Source organism: Budorcas taxicolor, chromosome 10 (genome assembly GCF_023091745.1).
Source record: "Budorcas taxicolor isolate Tak-1 chromosome 10, Takin1.1, whole genome shotgun sequence".
Classification (NCBI taxonomy): domain Eukaryota; kingdom Metazoa; phylum Chordata; class Mammalia; order Artiodactyla; family Bovidae; genus Budorcas; species Budorcas taxicolor.
The window spans coordinates 28,978,213-28,999,565 of record NC_068919.1 but is presented as its reverse complement, the minus strand read 5'-3'; the positions used below and the strand labels follow the sequence as shown (position 1 = coordinate 28,999,565).

Sequence of the window (21,353 nt, the reverse complement as noted above, 5' to 3'; positions counted from 1 at the left end):
AACCTAGAGGGGTAGGATGGGGAGGTAGATGGGAGGGAGGTTCGAAAGGGAGGGGATATATGTATACCTATGGCTGATTCATGCTGAGGTTTGACAGAAAACAACAAAGTTCTGTAAATCAATTATCCTTCAATAAAAAATAAATAAATTGTTTAAAAGGAAAGATAAAAGTAAGAAAACTGGCTAGGAAACAGAATTGGTTTCTTTATGTAAGGTATTTTTGCCTCTCAAAATGGTGAAACAGCAGAGACTACTGAGCCCCATCCATCCGTCGCCACCTACTTCGGACACAGAACATCCAGTCATGGATAAAAACGAGCTGGTACAGAAGGCCAAACTGGCCGAGCAGGCTGAGCGATATGACGACATGGCAGCCTGCATGAAGTCTGTAACTGAGCAAGGAGCTGAATTATCCAATGAGGAGAGGAGTCTTCTCTCAGCTGCTTATAAAAATGTTGTAGGAGCCCGTAGGTCATCTTGGAGGGTCGTCTCCAGTATTGAGCAAAAGACGGAAGGTGCTGAGAAAAAACAGCAGATGTCTCGAGAATACAGAGAGAAAATAGATACTGAGCTAAGAGACATCTGCAATGATGTACCGTCTCTTTTGGAAAAGTTCTTGATCCCCAACGCTTCGCAAGCAGAGGGCAAAGACTTCTATTTGAAAATGAAAGGAGACTGCTACCGCTGCTTGGCTGAAGTTGTGGCTGGTGATGACAAGAAAGGGATTGTGGATCAGTCACAGCAAGCATACCAAGCAGCTTTTGAAATCAGCAAAAAGGAAATGCAACCAACACATCCTATCAGACTGGGTCTGGCCCTTAACTTCTCTGTGTTCTATTATGAGATTCTGAACTCCCCTGAGAAAGCCTGCTCTCTTGCAAAGACAGCATTTGATGAAGCCATTGCTGAACTTGATACATTAAGTGAAGAGTCATACAAAGACAGCATGCTAATAATGCAGTTGCTGAGAGATAACTTGACATTGTGGACATCAGATACCCAAGGAGATGAAGCTGAAGCAGGAGAAGGAGGGGAAAATTAACCTGCCTTCCACCTTTTGTCTGCCTCATTCTAAAATTTACAGAGTAGACCATTTGTCATCCATGCTGTCCCACAAATAGTTTTTTGTTTACGATTTATGACAGATTTATGTTACTTCTATTTGAATTTCTATATTTCCCATGTGGTTTTTATGTTTAATATTAGGGGAGTAGAGCCAGTTAACATTTAGGGAGTTATCTGTTTTCATCTTGAGGTGGCCAATATGGGGATGTGGAATTTTTATACAAGTTATAAATGTTTGGCATAGTACTTTTGGTACATTGTGGCTTCACGAGGGCCAGTGTTAAAACTGCTTCCATGTCTAAGCAAAGAAAATTGCCTGCATATTGGTATGTCCTGGTAGGGAATAAAAGGGATAATTGATTCCAAACACAGGTGTAGTTGTGGGTACTTTTTAGGTTTGGAGCATTTACAAAGCTGTAGTAGAAACGGATATCCCATGGATATTGCATGTTAAACCACGTGTTATCTGTGGAATACTCAGACTCAGTGTGCACACTGTTGACTGCAGCTACAGAAGTGTTGCTTTAGTTGTGACCCAATTTACTCTGGATAAGGGCAGAAACAGTTCACATTCCATTATTTGTAAAGTTACCTGCTGTTTGCTTTCATTATTTTTGCTACACTCATTTTATTTGTATTTAAATGTTCTAGGCAACCTAAGAACAAATGTACAAGTAAAGATGCAGTAAAAATGAATTGCTTGATATTCATTACTTCATGTGTATCAAGCACAGAAGTAAAACAAAAACCCATGTATTTAACTTTTTTTAGTTGGTTTTTTTTTTTTGCTTTTGTGATTTTTTTTTTTTGAGCACTTGCCTAACATGCATGTGCTGTAAAAAACAGTTAACAGGGAAATAACTTGGGATGATGGCGAGCTTTGTTTAATGTCTTATGAGATTTTCATGAACAATCCAAGCATAATTGTTAAGAACACATGTATTAAGTTCATGTAAGTGGAATAAAAGTTTTATGAATGGACTTTTCAAAAAAAAAAAATGGTGAAACAAAGTACCTTGGTAAAGGTTCAATATTTTCTTTTTCTAATGTGTTCATCATCCTACTTCTTGTTCTAGAATGTTTTTAAACACTAACCACTATTATCCCCTCCTTCCTACTCTTTCCTTTAATATTTTACCATTTTCTTTAGGTGAGAATTTCAAGATCCATATAGTCTAAATATTGGAGCAACTGGATTAAGATTACTTTTTCCAGAACAAGAATACCAATTCTATGTGGTAAGACAAATCATCAAAAATTGACAGTGGCCCAAGCTTTTGGAGTCCAAGCCATCCAAAGATTTTAGAGATGGTCAACTTGTAGACATCATCCCTAAAGTTGGGATAAATATATCTGTAGGTTACAGAGCCATTGTTAGAATGAACTGAGTTAACGTTTATAAAGTTTCTAGCATGGGCTAGGTAATAGCAAGAGCTCAGTAGCTGGATTTTGAATTTAATTCAGTTTAAAAAAGGAATTGTGCTTGAACTGTTTCAATAACTGAAGCATCAAAAATTTTGTTTAATCAAGGGAAATGCTTATTTTTAATAGATTCTTATTCTTTAACACCTTTGAGATATAAAACTCACAAAATAAAACTACTCCAGGTGGCTCAGTGGTAAAGAATCTGCCCGCCAATGCAGGAGACTCAGGAGACATGAGTTTGATCTCTGAGTCAAGAAGATCCCCTGGAGTAGGAAAGGGCAACCCACTCCAGTATTCTTGCCTGGGAAAGAGGATTATGCCGGGCTACCGTCCGCCATACAGGGTCTCAAAGAGTCGAGCACAACTGAGCATGCACGCACACACAACAAGGTGCTCAAAGAAAGAGTGATGGGAACTTTCCCCTAATGAAAACCTGGTCAAAGACTTCCTCCATTTTCAAAGAATGATCTGCCCTTATGCTCATGTTCTGACATCATGACCTTATAATCTTTCCTGTCAAGAAATGATCTCCAACCTTACATTCATCTAAACAGCACAGGCATGATCACAGTTTTCTCCTCTGCAGAAAACCTCTGCAGTTTTTCTCAAGCGGAGAGATAGTGTACGTAGATGCTAACACATCTGGCTGTCTTGCTAGAGGAGTACTTTAAAAAACAAATTCACGATGGCAATTTCCTCAAACGAAAGGGTAAAAAATGTGCCAAGTAATTTAATTTTAAAAGTGACTCTAAGACAGGAAATCGGGAGCTGGTTTGTGGGAATCTCGGAGAAGCCTGAGGATTATGGTGGAGGCACAGATCCTGTACCACCCTAAACTTGGTGGAGTTGACCCCTGCCAGAAAAAGCTTGTAAGCCCTTTGTAGAACAATATCTTCCTTTCGGGCCTCTGACTGTCAGTCCTCTGCTCTGGTTAATGTCATCAAGGGAATCCTTGCCTGACAGAATGTAATTTAGGATCTATTAAATATGATAACTTGGCCTTGAAAATGATGGATATTGGACAGAATTATAGAATCACTTTACAAAAGAAAGGTCTCTTTTACATCCTTTCTTGTGGAGCCTAAAATGAAGGCTAGGGAAGTCCCTCAGAGGGGCTGTGGCATTTGTAGGTTAGGTTTATGAAAAAGGGAATTGATATTCATATTAAAAACTGTAAAGATTGAGCAAGGTGAAGATAGTGAGCATGCAGACAGCTGTGACGTGTGTCTGAAGGGTGAGTGGCACGTTGCCCAACTGATTTACTTGCTTTAATTATATTAGTAATGTGAAAGTCGACATGATTTGAAACAAGCTCTCTGGGTTTTTCATTCAAGTACTAGCCCCAAGTGACTACTTTTTATGGTCCTCCCAATTTCCAATTACTCAAATGTTCATAGCTGAAATACTTAAGAGTTCATTGCTGGGTTTGCTTTGGAGGTGGCCTGTGCTTGAGCTTTTATTTAATTACATTTTGTTCTTAGTTATAAAAGTAATATATGGTCACTGAAAAATTTATGGAACATAAAAAACTGCAAAAAACAAATTAAAATCACTAATAATTCAGCCACCCAGAGATTATCATTAATATTTTGCTGTATACGTACCAGACTTTCTTTAATATATATGTATATATCTGTATTATTTTTATTATTTGACACAATGTCATATATACTATTTAACAACATTATAACATGATCATACTCCCATATTTTAAGTATTATTCTCTTACGAGGTATTTGGTGGTTATAAACTGTTCATTATATATATCAATTCAGTTCAGTTGCTCAATCTTGTCTGACTCTTTGCAACCCCATGAATTGCAGCACGCCAGGCCTCCCTGTTTATCATCAATTCACAGAGTTCACTCAAACTCACGTCCATTGAGTCAGTGATGCCATCCAGCCATCTCATCCTCTGTCGTCCCCTTTTCCTCCTGCCCCCAATCCTCCCAGCATCAGAGTCTTTTCCAATGAGTCAGCTCTTCGCATGAGGTGGCTAAAGTACTGGAGTTTCAGCTTTAGCATCAGTCCTTCCAAAGAACACCCAGGGCTGATCTCCTTTAGAATGGACTGGTTGGATCTCCTTGCAGTCCAAGGGACTCTCAGGAGTCTTTTCCAACACCACAGTTCAAAAGCATCAATTCTTCAGCACTCAGCTTTCTTCACAGTCCAACTCTCACATCCATACATGACTATTGGAAAAACCGTAGCCTTGACTAGACGGACCTTTGTTGGCAAAGTAATGTCTCTGCTTTTCAATACACTATCTAGGTTGGTCATAACTTTCCTTCCAAGGAGTAAGCATCTTTTAATTTCATGGCTGCAGTCACCATCCGCAGTGATTTTGGAGTCCAAGAAAATAAAGTCTGCCACTGTTGCCACTGTTTCCACTGTTTCCCCATCTATTTCCCATGAAGTGATGGGACCAGATGCCATGATCTTCGTTTTCTGAATGCTGAGCTTTAAGCTTTTTACTTGTGTTGTAGAGAAGCACATTTGGATAAAAAATCAGGCTCCCCATATTCATGATATTTTCCTGATGTTAAAGAAGTCATAACCATAACAAACATGTATATTGCACTTTACAGCTTATAAGTGCTTTACAGCTTACAAATACATGTAATTTCATTGCCATAACAGTCTTGTGAAATACTTGACTATTCTCATTTTGTATATGAGAACTCTGAGACTAATGTAAAATAACTGTCCAAGATTATATGATTGGCAAAGAGTAGAAGCAAGACATCATTCCAGGGCCCCAGTTCCTTGCCCAATGAAACAAAATGTAGCAGTGAAGCTCTTGAGCAGGCAAAACCACCAAGCATTTTCATTTGACAAGTCAAACATTTCATATATAAACTGAAAAGGGCATTTAAATTGCACTCAAAGAAAGGATTTAGTTCAGGAAACAACTTATTTTTCAAATAGCTTTGGATAGTTTAATAAAATATTGACTTTACTAATATCAATAATAACACTTCACTGCTTGATTCTTTATTTTGTGCTTTTTGCACTTTCAAATATCGATTTAATTTTTTAAATTGTCCCACTATAGTGTATTTATCATCCTAAAGGGGGAAACACGCAAGGTGACCAGTTATCAGAGTGGCCAGACAAGGTTGCAGAGATGAAAGCTGTGGAATTTACAATTTAGCTCTCTTCATTGCCTCTTATCCTATTAAAATACAAAGAGAAAAGTTACACATTTCCAAATTAAATATTAGCATAAAGATAGGCTTTTCAAATCTAGATTTTTCCCTTGTTCTTCAAGATTTCTTAGTATACTTTTGGATGCAGGATCTGATCAAAGACTAAAAATTGTTACTGGCTCTTATTTCTATTCAGTATCTTTATTTGTAATAGATGATTTCTCCAACTTTTCAATATCCCCTAAGTTTTGTGTTTGGATGATTTCCAAATAATTTAATCTGTCAAGCAGATTTTTTGGTAAACAGAAATCTGGTCTGTGAGATTTATTTTGTCTGTCAGCCCATTTATCTTTGGATTTTTCCAAACATAAATTTATTCCATTTATCTTTGGAAGTATAAGCATGGTAGATATCATGAATATTTCTTGTTCTCTTATATGACTAACCACACGCATTCAATACCCTTTACTGTCAACCTGCTATGTGCCCAGTACTGCAAAAATAAAGACAGAGTCCCATGGAACTCACACCATATTAATAAATAGAGAAACTAACACACACAAAAATTATTAAAATGTAATGAAATAAAATAAGAACTATAGAACATACTAGAACAATGTACACATACTCTGGATGTCATAAAAGTATGATTTTTGTCTCTGTGAATAAGCTTCACAGAAGAATCTTCTGAATCGGAACTAAAAGGTTTTACGAAAAGGTTTTCATAAGAAAAGGGATGGGAAGGTTTATACACATATCTTACTTGTCCTTTACCTTATGAATAGATATTTTTCCTCAATGAATAGTCTGGAGCCATCTGGTATCAGTCAATCTGACAGTAACATTAAAAACATCTTTAGATTTCATAGCCAATTCATCATTCTTTTGTACAGTCTTCATTCTCTTTAAATTCACTAAACTGTCTATCATTTTCTACTGTGCCTGCGATTGAGCGGACTGAAAAGAATTTATTGTTGATCAATACATGTTAAGCTTAACCATTAACTTCTTGATTCATTTACAACTGCATTTGTAGTGTCAGGATGCCCAGCTCCAAGGGATGCCATTCACGTGAACACTATCTATGGGCTGGGCAGTCTTCTGCACATCTCTCTGATGTAAAGCATTTATCTCCATCTTCCTTGTACGCAGTACTATTCTAACTACTGCATTTTCCTTTCCAAATGAACTATACATACAGCAGAATTTTAAGAAAACAAAAATTGCAGCCGATTATTTATACCAACTACTTCTCTAGCTAGTTTGGTTAAACCAGGTAATTTGGTCAAAATTTTTTAAAACAATAGTAATGACTTTCTAAAATACTGTATCATCATTTGGCCTAATCTCTTATTGGCATTGATGGAACATGTATCACTGGACAATGTAATCTCCATTGCACAGTGGATATTGATAGTTTCTACTCAATTGGTATATACCAGATTTATTCAGAAATCATACCAGCTTTGAGATTCCTGATCAATTCTGCTGAGTATTCTCAACCATTAACTGAATTTTGAAAAGGAATCTCATATATCTCTAACTTCTTTATTGATGGTCAATCAGGTCATAAATGGTCTATTGTCTAGAATTCTGAATGGCATCTACCTTACTTGTTCTTTGCTAACAAACATTTCAGGTTATTTTAACTATAGCTGTTTTTTATTACATATTTGAAATAAGTGGATAATAGAATAATACTCAGATGCTTCCTCTGAACAAACTTGCTTCATTTTCTAAAGTTTTATTTTAAATTTCATGGACAGAAGAACCTGGCAGGCTACACAGTCCATGGAGCCCCAGTAAGTTGGATACAACTGAGTGACTGAACACATAGACTCTTCCATGCCTCTCAGTTCACTTCAGTCACCCAGTCGTGTCTGACTCTTTGCAACCCCATGGACTGCAGCACATCAGGCATCCCTGTCCATCGCCAACTCCCGGAGCTTACTCAAACTCATGTCCATCAAGCTGATGATGCCGTCCAACCATCTCATCCTCTGTCATCCCCTTCTCCTCCTGCCCTCAATCTTTCCCAGCATCAGGGTCTTTTTCAATGAATCAGTTCTTCGCCTCAAATGGGCAAAGTATTGGAGTTTCATCTTCAGCATCAGTCCTGCCAAAGAATATTCAGGACTGATTTCCTTTAGGACTCACTGGTTTGATTTCCTTGCTGTCCAAGGGACTTTCCAGAGTCTTCTCCAACATCACGGTTCAAAAGCATCAATTCTTTGGTGCTCAGCTTTCTTTATAGTCCAACTCTTGCATTCATACGTGACTACTGGAAAAACCATAGCTTTGACTAGATGGACCTTTGTTGGCAAAATAATGTCTCTGCTTTTTAATATGCTTTCTAGGCTGGTCATAGCTTTTATTCCAAGGTGCAAGTGTTTTTTAATTTCATGGCTGCAGTCACCATCTGCAGTGATTCTGGAGCCCAAGAAAATAAAGTCTGTCACTGGTTCCATTGTTTCCCCATCTATTTGCCATGAAGTGATGGGACCAGATGCTATGATCTTGGCTTTTTGAATGTTGAGTTTTAAGCCAGCTTTTCCACTCTCTTTCACTTTCATCAAGAGGCTCTTTAGTGCCTCTTCACTTTGTCCCATAAGAGTGGTGTTATCTGCATCTGAGGTTACTGTTATTCCTCCCAGCAATCTCCACACCTCTCAGTAAACGCCAAACTCACCTCAGTAGACTTTTCTTTTCAGATGTTTCTCTAATGGTGAATGGACTTACACTAAGTCTGTTACCTAATAATAACAAAAGCTAATTAACTCTTTTTGAGCAATCAATATATACTGTCCCAAACACATAAGCATATTATCTCATTTAATCATTATTGTGACAATCAAAAATGATGGAATGATCTCTGTTCGTTTCCAAGGCAAACCATTCAATATCACGGATATCCAAGTTTATGCCTCGACCAGTAACATTGAAGAAGCTGAAGTTGCAAAGTTCTATGAAGACCTACAAGACCTTTGAGAAATAACACCAAAAAAAGATGTCCTTTTCATTATAGGGGACTGGAATGCCAAAGTAGGAAGTCAAGAAACACCCAGAGTAACAGGCAAATTTGGCCTTGGAGTACCGAATAAGTACAGCAGGGCAAAGGCTAAGAAAATGCACTGGTCATAGCAAATATCCTCTTCCAACAACACAAGAGAAGACTCTACACATGGACGTCACCAGATGGTCAACACCGAAATCAGATGGATTATATTCTTTGCAGCCAAAGATGGAGAAGCTCTATACAGTCAGCAAAAATAAGACCAGGAGCTGACTGTGGCTCAGATTATGAAATCCTTATTGCCAAATTCAAACTTAAATTGAAGAAAGGGGGAAAACCACTAGACCATTCAGGTATGACCTAAATCAAATCCCTTATAATTATACAGTGGAAGTGAGAAATAGATTTAAGGGATTAGATCTGATAGACAGAGGGCCTGATGAACTATGGACGGAGGTTTGTGACATTGTACAGGAGACAGGAATCAAGACCATCCTCAAGAAAAATTCAAAAAAGCAAAATGGCTGTCTGAGGAGGCCTTACAAATAGCTGTGAAAAGAAGAGAAGCAAAATGCAAATGAGAAAAGGAAAGATATACCCATTTGAATGCAGAGTTCCAAACAATAGCAAGGAGAGATAAGAAAGGCTTCCTCAGCGATCAATGCAAAGAAATAGCAGAAAACAACAGAATGGGAAAGACTAGAGATCTCTTCAAGAAAATGAGAGATACCAAAGGAACATTTCATGCAAAGATGGGCTCAATAAAGGACAGAAATGGTGTGGACCCAACAGAAGCAGAAGATATTAAGAAGAGGTGGCAAGAATACACAGGAAAAAATGTACAAAAAAGATATTCACGACCCAGATAATCACGATAGTGTGATCACTCACCTAGAGCCAGACATCCTGGAATGTGAAGTCAAGTGGGCCTTAGGAAGCATTACTACGAACAAAGCTAGTGGAGGCAAGGGAATTCCAGTTGGGCTATTTCAAATCCTAAAAGATGATGCTGTGAAAGTGCTGCACTCGATATGCCAGCAAATTTGGAAAACTCAGCAGTGGCCATAGGACTGGAAAAGGTCAGTTTTCATTCCAATCCCATAGAAAAGCAATGCCAAAGAATGAGTAGCTTAAAGCTCAACATTCAGAAAACTAAGATCATGGCATCCAGTCCCATCATTTCATGGCAGATAGATGGGGAAACAGTGGAAACAGAGACTGACTTTATTTTGGGGGGGCTCCAAAATCACTGCAGATGGTGATTGCAGCCATGAAATTAAAAGACGCTTACTTCTTGGAAGGAAAGTTATGACCAACCTAGATACCATATTAAAAAGCAGAGACATTACTTTGTCAACAAAGGTCCATCCAGTCAAGGCTATGGTTTTTCCAATAATCATGTATGGATGTGAGAGTTGTACTATAAAGAAAGCTGAGTGCTGAAGAATTGATGTTTTTGAACTGCGTATTGGAGAAGACTCCTGAGAGTCCCTTGGACTGCAAGGAGATCTAACCAGTCCATCCTAAAGGAGATCAGTCCTGGGTGTTCATTGGTAGGACTGATGTTGAAGCTGAAGTTCCAATACTTTGGCCACCTGATGCGAAGAGCTGACTCATTTGAAAAGACCCTGATGCTGGGAAAGATTGAGGGCAGGAGGAGAAGGGGATGACAGAGGGTGAGATGGTTGGATGGCATCGCCAACTCAATGGACACAAGTTTGGGTAAACTCTGGGAGTTGGTGATAGACAGGGAGGCCTGGCGTGCTGCGGGTTCATGGGGTTGCAAAGAGTCGGACATGACTGAGTGACTTAACTGAATTGAAATGAATCATCATTGCAATTCTATGAGGCAAGTACTGTCAATAGTCCATTTTACAAATGAGTAAATTTACACTGAGGCACAAAGAGGCCAAGTGACAGCTTGAGGTTGCACAACCAATAAGTAGTAAAGAGTGTATTAAAAGTCAGATTTTTTGAGAGATGACTGATACTCTGCAAGGAAAAAACATGCTAGTCTTATAAAACAATGAGAAAATTAAAGTTTTCCTTCTTCCATATGAGGATCATATTGGAATTTTTCCTAAAAGATTATTTTAGAAAGAAGGAGATGCACCATAAAATTATTCATGCTAAATTTTGGAGAAAAAAATTCCCCCAGGCAGTGACCTTTATTACTAAGAGTGGATTTGGAAGCCAGTTTTTATAGCTCTGTTAAAGACTGCTAAACCCAGGCAGTTATATAATAGAAATGCTGACATGACCTTAATTCCAGAGGTACAAAGGGTATAATTGAATTTAAGAACAATGTGTCTCCTCCATTAAGTCATTAAATAGATAGTAATAATCTGACACATTTGGTAAGTACTACATGAAAGTGGTTAACAATGGTATGCAAATAAAATGAGTTTGCGCTATTAGCTACTGTATTTTGCTTGTGTTTGCCAAATATTATATTAAATTACAATATAGTCATTTAGAAAATACTATGGCAATATATTTTAAATGTTCCAGAACCTGATGCCAACATAGAGAAAAGAAATGTTAGATTATTCAGGAGATTGCCAAGTGCCTATGTGCAATTTAGATAAGTTATATTTACTATTCACAGAATTAAACTGAAGCAGAACTACATTCTTTTGACCCAAACTTCCAGAGTTGCCCCGGTGGTGTAGTGCACCTGGTTCAAGAGCATATATAAGGATGCCAACTAAATGCCAAAACGAGAACATTCCTCCACACAGATGCATATTTGGCTTTTTTGAGAAAAAAAATCTAGATGTTTGGTATCATGCAACTAAATGCATAAATCCAAGTGAAATCATACGTTAAACGCACATTCAGGGAATATAATCAATGCAGACAGTCACTTGGGCTCTTTCTAGCATAAGCAAAATTAAGCCAAAACCCCATTCTTCTTTCATAAAAGCAGAGCTAGAGACCTGGATTTTCAGTTTATATTGGTAAAAATCTTCATTTAATCTGACTGTGTCTAGGACCAATAATGAAATGTACTAATCATTTCAGCGCAACAAAGAATCTAGGAGTGCAAAACATAATTATTTTAAATATACAGGACTTCCCTGGTGGCTCAGATGGTAAAGCGTCTGCCTATGATGTGGGAGACCGGGGTTCAATTCTTGGGTCGGGAAGATCTCCTGGAGAATGAAATGGCAACCCACTCGAGTATTCTTGCCTGAAAAATCCCATGGACAGAGGAACCTGGTAGGCTACAGTCCATGGGGTCGCAAAGAGTCAGACACGACTGAGCAACTTCACTTCACACTTCTGTGTTTTATTTCCTTACCAAAATGCTAATATGGCAAATAACAGTTAATAAACAAGACTATATCTAATAGATTTTCCAGGTAAACAGTTGGTCACAATAACTGCAAATGTTTTCAAGTGTCTTATTTTAGGTTTCTATAGGGCAGCAAGCCACAAAAACACATATGGATATATGTGTTAATGTAGGAGATATATGGGCTTCCCTGGTGGCTTAGACAGTAAAGAATCTACCTGCAATGTGGGAGACCTGGGTTCGATCCCTGGGTTGGGAAGATCCCCTGGAGGAGGGCATGGCAATCCACTCCAGTATTCTTACCTGGAGAATCCCCATGGACAGAGGAGCCTGGCAGGCTACAGTATGGGCTCGCAAAGAGTTGGACATGACTAAGCGACTAAGCACACACACAAGAAATACACAATACAGTATGTGAAAATTGAAAATGTCAGAAATCACTGCCATAGTAAAACAGACATTTTTTTAAAAATCAAGGATTTAAATTGTGTATATTGCATATAACTGACTCACTATGATAGATGATCACAAAAATGGCTCCAAGTTTCCCCACTTCTTACAATGTATCTATATAGCTCCTCCCATTACAATATGACATTTATTTGTCCCACACTCGTACTCCTTGAATTAGGCTGTCTTGCAACTTGCTTTGGCCTCTACAATGTGGTGGCAATGATTAGGTGCCATATTTAGCTGATCTTAAGTGGTATTATGCATACCCCTTGACTTGCTCTCTTCCTTTGCCATGAGAACAATTCTGGCCTGGCCTGCTAAATAACAAGAGGCCGTGGGAAAGAGAGCCAAACTGTCCCAGCTGGGGCCATACTAGACCAGCCAGCCTCTTGCTGACACACCAGCTGATCACAGACACACAAGCAAGCCCAAGAACAGCTGAACCTGGCACAGAAAAGCAGCTCCCACTCAGCTGATTTGTAGTCTGATGAGAAACAATACAGTAAATGGTTGTTTTAAGCCAATAGGTTTTGAGGTGGTTTCTTAAGCAGCAATAGATAACTTCATACAATTATCATCAGACAATATATTTATAGCAAAACAATACAAATACCATGGTCATCTCCAAATATTAATGATCCTTGAATTTATATACATGTAATACTTTTAATGCACTGTCACAGACTTGGGTCATGCTACAAGTAAGACAAATACAATAATTCTCATGAGACTATTGACCCAGAAAAGTCATGTGGCCAGGTATTAAGGAAAGGAGTGAGGGCAACATAGACAAAAGAGTAGAATCGAGTCCTTTTCTCTATAAGTCCACATCAATTTCCAATAATCTTTATGATCTAAACTGGCTTCATTGTGATTTTTGACTTAAGGATTAAAAATATCAGCAGTCTGGTACCCCAGCTAATATGGTAAGCTCTATCTTCACCATTAGGAGAACTAGGATATCACTGACTCCAACAAACCCACTAAAACGAAAAATGAGAAGATGCAAAAAAACTTACAAATGATTTAACATTAACTGTTGCTGTTTTTGTCTTAGGCTTCTGTGTGCCTACCCTTCATTCAGAATATCTTAGGCATCTGTGGTGCTTACCCTTCGTTCAGAAGAAAAAGGAGCAAGAGGAAAATTCACCTCTCTTACTTTGGTGTCAACCTTTAGACTACTTAATAAACCAGTTAAATTAAAGATTCAGAATGTACCAATCTTTACACTGAGATAACCACTGAGCAATCAATGATAATTAAAAAAATCAATTGGTCTTCTGTAGTAATTAAATTTGTCCACTTGGATATAATTGATATTGTTCACAACTAATTATCCAAGTAAAGGCTCTGAGGGACTTTTAGAGACTAAAGGATTGAGCCAAAGATTCTTCCTAATGTGAAATTGGACTGAATGCCATGTTTTCTCAAAAACTGATTAAGTCTTCCCTAGAAACACAGTATTGAACAAACTCAAATACAGTCAGGAAATCAGTATTTCATTAGGAGCAGTTTAGCATACTCTCTAGTACTCCCTGTGTGACCATGGGCTAATCACTTAACCCCTGTGGTTTAGGGTCCTCATTTTCAAAACCCAGATGACAACAGTACCTACCTCATGGAGTTGTTGTAAGTATTAAATTATGAGTAGTAAAATGTTTAGAATAGTAAGCACTGTGTTGGTATCATTTTTAATACTGTCATGTGGAACTTTTTTTTTTTAGAAAGAATGGTAAGAAAGCCGCCAAGCATAAGTTTATTCCATCATTTTATTCTCGCATGCACCTAGTTCCTATAGACATTTTACATTCAAGGGTTACTACTGCCCTTTCCCATATTACAAGATACGTTGTTTCCCATATTAAAAGATAAGTTGTTCTTTTGGGGATAAAAGATAGCTAAAATAGGGTAATAGGAAGTTCACATTTGCTGTGTGGCATATCTGATTACAAGTTATTAAGCCAACCTTCCTTTCCCTCTTCTAAGCAATTCATTTCTTAGCACCAGAGGGGAGGAATAATAATAAAACATGGATGATCTTATCACTGATGCTTAGCATTTGTATATTCACTTAAAAAGGTGGCAGAGCAATTTACTGCAGCCCTCAGGCAGCCTAAATGACATGTTAGCAAGTTATATAGATATGCTATTACCTATTTATTCTGATATTCAATGCAAAAATGTCAGGAGATCCCTACTTAAGTACATTAAATTACTGACTCCTAGGGCAGGAGAGTACAGTAGAAGCCATTAGCTATTGAACCCAGCCTCCAGATAAGAATCTATGGCCCATATAGATGCAAACCTTTCCAAGTTCTAGAGAAAGCTATTAAATTCTCTTCTATATTCTGATCCTCATGCTTCCAGGAAATTCTTTTTAAGGTACTCTGGCTTCAGCTTAAGTACATGTACATTTGTCCTGTCATTTGATGGAATGAAAACAGCTGGTGAGTCTTCTGACCCATTGGCATTTTCTTGAATTCTCTCCTTCATCCCAGACCTGTATTTCTAGTACCAGCAAGACAGCTTTATCTGAATGCCATCCATTTATCCTATAACCTGTCTTCTCACCTGAGATTACATTTAAAATTCCCTGTGCACTCTGATTCTGAAAATGCAGGAATCATGACTTGAGCTGTCCAGATATGCTTTCTCCAAACTTTTGCAATAGCTATCAGTCAAATAAGGGTTAAGGAAAAAGAATACCCGCAAGGTTAGACCCTTCTCTATTGTTAGTGCCAACAGTGGGTTAAACTCTCTGGCCAAGGATCAGAACTTGAGACAGAAGTCCAGCAACAACGGATCTTAACAGCACAGTTCAGGGCACTTTGGAGCCCGTAAGTAAATGTAGAATTAAAAGCAAGTAGATGTGAGTGAGATACAATAAAAAGCTCTTGGGCTTCTAAACATATTTCTTAATTAAGAAATTCCGGCATTAAACAGTTGGAAACAACCTGACGTTTCATGTAAGGAAAAACCAGAATTTGATTTTTTATATTAAGGAAGCTTTATAAAGCATCAGTTTCAGATGGCAGACTGAGCACTTCTATCTACCTCCATTTCTTTCCACTGTCATTAAAATTCCTATTTATTAATACACACTGGACTAGAAAAAAAAGGATCCAGCATCAGAGCACAAAGTTCCAAGAAATGTTAGAGGAAAAAAGTAGGACCAATAGAGAAAACAGAATAGGGAACTCTATAGGCCAAACCACCAAAAGGTAAGAAAAATCCTCTCCTAGGAAGCCCTGAAGCAGGCCTGATTTGGGAATCAAGATTAAGCCTTGAGACACCAATCAAGGCTATTAATTTACAAACTTCATTCAGAACAAACAAGGCAGGGTGGATTTATCTGTTTCCTATTTCCCCACTTTCAGCTAAACGTAAGACATAAAGCTAGAATCTGTTTTTTTGGGGTTTTTTTTGTTCAAAAAGAAAAACCCAAACTTTTAAGAGCTCATTAACGCTTTCAAAAAGTAGAAAGATAATTCAGACAACAAAAAATATTTTGAAAAATTCTAATTAAAAGATAGTAACGTAAGTCTAGGTTTTCCCAGGTGGCGATAGTGGTAAAGAACCCGCCTATCAGTGCAGGAGATGTAACAGACGTGGGTTTGATCCCTGGGTCAGGAAGATCCTCTGGAGGAGGGCATGGCAACCCACTCCAGTATTCTTGCCTGGAGAATCCCATGGACAGAGAAGCCTGGTGGGCTGCAGTCCATAGGATGACAAAGAGTCAGACACAACTGAAGTGACTTAGCACACACATGCACAATGCAAGTCTATACATGTGACAGAATTGCATATAGCTACACACATATATGCAACCATGTATCTAGTGAAATTTGAGTAAGCTCTATGGATTGTACTGATGTCAGCTTTTTGGTTTTGATATTGAAGGAGATCAGAACTTGCCACCTCAAAATATGCCAATTTGGCATATTGATTATTTTGATCTGAAGGCACTTGAGAAACAGCAGATGCAGGAAGGGCACTCTGACTTGCCCCTTTCTGCCTAAAATCAAGTTTAAACTTTCCCATGAGAAAGGTGCCCTCCCTGTACGAGGAAGAGAACACCCTATCAACAGAGATGAGGAACTGACCTGCACAAACAAACCTACCAAGATAACTCTTTATCTCCCACTGGTCTCCCCATATATTTCTAGCCACTTTCCCACAATCTATCAACCCCAGAAGCTTAATCCCCTTTTCTTTTGCTAGTTTTTCATAAGTTAATCATTATTTGTTAAAATGATATATAAGTGCTCAGTTACATCACCTTCTTTGAGTTTTCATTTCTTTTTATTGAGTTTATTAAACAAGAACAGCCTGCTATGAAAAAAAGGAGTAATAAGAATAATAACAGAGTCTATGAAAAAAAGGAGTAATAAGAATAATAACAGAGTGCTAGAAAATCAGAAATGTGATTTTTTGAAACTTAAAAATTCAAGTTCTAAAAATAACTAACATGAAATAAAAATGAATTGGACATTAACAAAAAGACACTATGAAGAATAAACTGGACAGTACTAAAAATCAGACAAATAATAAGGACGGTAAATGTAATGAAATTTTCTATTATGAAAAATAGAAAAACAAAGACACAGAAGATATAAAACAAAACGGAAAGCCAGTTGACATATGGGGAGAGGATCCAGGAATTTCAACATCTTTAGGCCCAGAGACAGGATTGAGGGAGCAGAGGGCAGGCAGAGAAGGAAAAAAAAAAGAGGAGAAAACTTTTCTGAGTTCAAGAAAAATATGAGTCTTGGGATAAAGATACCTACTGAAATAACCGGATAAACATAGGAGGAAAAAATAAAATGGATCCACTCCTCACACAAAGGCAAAATCCAAACATATCAGATTTAAATGTAAAAAGTAAAACTATACAAGTACTAGATGAAACTATAAATTCCTCTGCAACTAGGAACAAGGGAAATTTTTCTTAACTATGACCCCAAATTTAGAAATATTAAAAGAAAAGATTAAGAAACTTGATTACATACAAATTTTAAATAATGTGTTGCTTGTATTTTTGCAAGGCAAGAGTGTTGTTTTTTGTTATGGCCAAAAAAATACATCACAAACAAAGTAATGTCAAATGATGCATTAAGAAAAAAATCTCCAACTTATATCACAGACAAATCATAAAAATTCTACAACTTATATTACACAGAGCTAAAGTTTATAGTGTATAAAGAGTTTCTAAAATTATTTTTTGAGAAGATACACACCAATGATCACATTTTTTAAAAAAAGCACTAGAGACAGGAACATAAATCTTACAGGAAATAAAATGCAAACCACTTTTAAACATATAAAGGGATGGTCAAAAGCACTTACTATAAAACAAATGCAAATTAAAACCTCAGTGAGATACCATTTCTCACCTTTGCTTTTGGCAAAAATCCAAATGAAAATCCAAATGTGTGACATGTCTTGGAAAGGTAGCCATATATACTGTTAGCTGGAAAACAAAATGGTACTACCCTCTTCAGGGAGAAATCTGACAATAACTAGCAAAAATACATATATACACTTACCCTTTAACCCAGTAATCTCATTTCTGTGAATTTATCCCAAATATACACTGTCCAATATACAAAAAAACTGATGTATGCACAAGGCTATTCGTTGCACCATTATTTGTAATAGCAAAAGATTGCCAACAAGCCAAATGTCCACCAATGGACGGATTACATAAAGCAAACATCCACACAACAGAGTACTAGGCAGCTGCAAAAAGGAGTGAAGACGGTCTCTACGTACTGTTATAGAAAGATCTCCAAACTACAATATTAGGTGAAAGAAAGCAAAGTAAAAAAAAAAATTATTTAATAAAGAAAGTGAAAGTGAAGTGGCTCAGTCGTGTCCGACTCTTTGTGACCCCATGGACTGCAGCCCACCAGGCTCACCCATCCACGGGATTTTCCAGGCAAGAGTACTGGAGTGGGTTGCCAGAGGGAGGATACAAATATATTTTGTATTTGCTTAATTAAAAACAAAAAAAGGAAGTATAAACTATGAAGAAATGCTCATTTATCAGGGGAAGAGCATGGGTAGAAGCTAAATTTCTCCAAATACACATTGTTTAATAGATTTGATTTTGGAATCATGGGAAAGTTTTCTGTAGTAATGAAAAAAGTCATATCAAAAATATTAAAAGTATTTCTATCACTTAAAAGCAAAATGATACAAATGAACCCAACTGTATATCAAATCCATGACTTAACAATGCAGAGAAAATATATTTCAAATGACTTTAAAACATAGTCATTTGACTATGTATCCCTGGTGAGATCAGACCTAGTGGTGAAGGGAAAAAAAGTCCTCAACTTTTCTCAGCAATCACATTATTAGTACTGTAATTCAGGAACCATACAGAGAGAAGGACAAAGTGAGTAAGTAATCATATCAAAGTCTGAAGAACAAGGATTTCTGAGCAAGAGAAAAGAGATACTAACATAAAATCAAAGAGGTTTCTTAGCGCCCTGAAATCCTAAATTCAAGCTAGAAATACTAGTGAAGAATTCATGATGCATTTTCTTTTTAGGAATGTGTGTATCTTCTAGCTCTCACCACTAGAAGGACTAAGCAATAACCAATCCAGTAGCAGTGAGCATCTGCAACCAGGTTCTGGCCTCTAAATATGACTCTTCCTTAAAGGAGCCAGGACTCCACAGAGGAAACAGGCAATCACAGGTCTGGGACAGGAACTGTACCAGTTGAGCCTGGATATGCTGTCATCAAGAAAGCAAGGAGGTTATCAAAAACTATGTGGGGTCATGTCAAAGGGTTCATGAGCTAACTTGAGGGAAATCAACAGAAATAATTATGGCAGTGGACTGCAAACACATCAAATGTGTTATGTTAAAATCCATGCGTTTATGATGCGATTCATGGGGTCGCAAAGAGTCGGACACGACTGAGCGACTGAACTGAACTGAACTGAACTGATGATGTTAAAAAAAATCTTATTGGTAACTTTTGGAGAATGCTAAGGAGCCAGCTCATAATTCTAAAATCTGGCAAATAAACAGAAAGAACCAAGCAGTTAACCTGCCTTTTTGTGTTGGATAATTCAGAGTACCACCCAAATCCCCCTCTTCAGGACTGAGACACTCATTCAAGTGCCAGGAGCATTCCCAGGAATTGTCTTTGAATAAAAGGAGCTATCTTACCCAAGCTTATATCCTCAACCCTGGGGCAGCCCACAAAAAATCATTAGTCAATGCAAGGATGGGAATGGGTACAAAGGTACAGCCTCCACTTTCAAGGGCTACCCCAGCTTCAAAGCTCCCTGTGGGACTGACTGAGTGAATCCTCCATCAGAGTCCAACTCCTCCCCCAGCCGGTCCCTGCTTCCCTCACTGGGTGTTATTCCCTAGTGCTCTGCTTTTTAAGCCTCTGACATGCAAACTTCATCTCAGTCTGTTTCCCAGGAAACAAACCTAAGATATTTCCCATAAAAAACACAACTCGGGGTAACGAAGTAGCTGATGAGGTGATTCAAAGAAAAGTGAGACAACTGGGTATTATGTGCCTCCTGAAAGAAGTATACACCACCGTCTATGAAGTATTCTTGCAAATTTAACATAAATTAAACTGAAAGTCTGAATTCAACTATCAGTTTACAGGAAATGCAGAGACAGAGGGTCATGTTAAATGTATGCCATAGGGATACAACAAAAAACTCAATGTAGGAGACTCAACTGAACAACCAGCTTTCTTCAATAAACAGCTTGCAAGGGGAGAAAAAAGGAAGGAGAAAAGTATCAACAAATTACAACAAAGGGATTTAATTTGGTCTGGTTTCTGATTTTAAAAAAACAACTATTAGAAATTTATGAAACATTATTATTAGGCTACTTTGAACTCTCATTAGATACTGGATACTATATTAAAGACGTGCCAGGGTTTTTTAGGTATGATTATGATATTGTTGTGAATATTTTTTAAAAGCTCTTTATCTTCTTAGAGATATATACTGAAATTTCTCTCATTTGAAAAGACCCTGATGCTTGGAAAGATTGAGGGCAGGAGGAGAAGGGGACGAGAGAGGATGAGATGGTTGGATGGCATCACCGACTCAATGGACATGGGTTTGGGTAGACTTTGGCAGTTGGTGATGGACAGGGAGGCCTTGGGGTCGCAAAGAGTTGGACACGACTGAGTGACTGAACTGAACTGAACTGAAATTTCCATTTGAAATTTCAATATAATTTAATACAATATAAAATAATATAGGAAAACAATCCCACTGAGTGCTGAGCAGAATGAACAAAATGCAGTACCCTACCCAACATTTTTCACTGTGTAAAGTGGTGATTTCTTTTACTTGCCTTCAAATAATACATAGTGGTACTGAACTATAATATAACAAAAGGAACATAATGATAAAAATTCTTATTGACTTAAGGTTAAAACACAGAAGATTCTCCAAAATACACAAAATAATTTAAAAGGTAAATTAATTCTAATCTCCTATATAAAAAGACGATTGAAAAACAATGGCTATTTTAAACGCAAATGTAATTTTAAAGACACTAAATGAATTACAGAATGAATATTGCTACAGAACATTTTATTTTTTCACTACAGAATAATTAGAACAGAACTGAGGAAAAAGGAGAGGCCTTCAATTAAAGGATGCCTGATAAAAATACAGGATACCCAAATACACATGGATTTCAGATAAGCAACGAATATTTATTTTAGCATATGTCTCAAATAGGGCTTTCTTGGTGGCCCAGTGGTAAAGAACCCGTCTGCTGATTCAGGAGACCTCGGTTTGATCCCTGGGTTGAGAAGATCCCCTGAAGAAGGAAATGGCAACCCACTCCAGTATTCTTGTCTGGGAAATCCCATGGACAGAGAAGCCTGGCAGGCTATCGTCCACAAGGTTGGAAAACAGTCAGACATGATTAAGAACTAAAACAAGTGTCTTG

General features: G+C 37.6%; 1 protein-coding gene across 1 annotated transcript; it reads left to right on the top strand.

Moving 5' to 3' along the window:
- Positions 1-304: 304 nt before the first annotated feature.
- Positions 305-1,107, top strand: LOC128054333 (14-3-3 protein zeta/delta-like). The gene has a single exon (XM_052646952.1). It carries the CDS (start codon positions 305-307, stop codon positions 1,040-1,042), a length of 738 nt encoding a protein of 245 aa, XP_052502912.1. The 3' UTR covers positions 1,043-1,107.
- Positions 1,108-21,353: the final 20,246 nt, after the last annotated feature.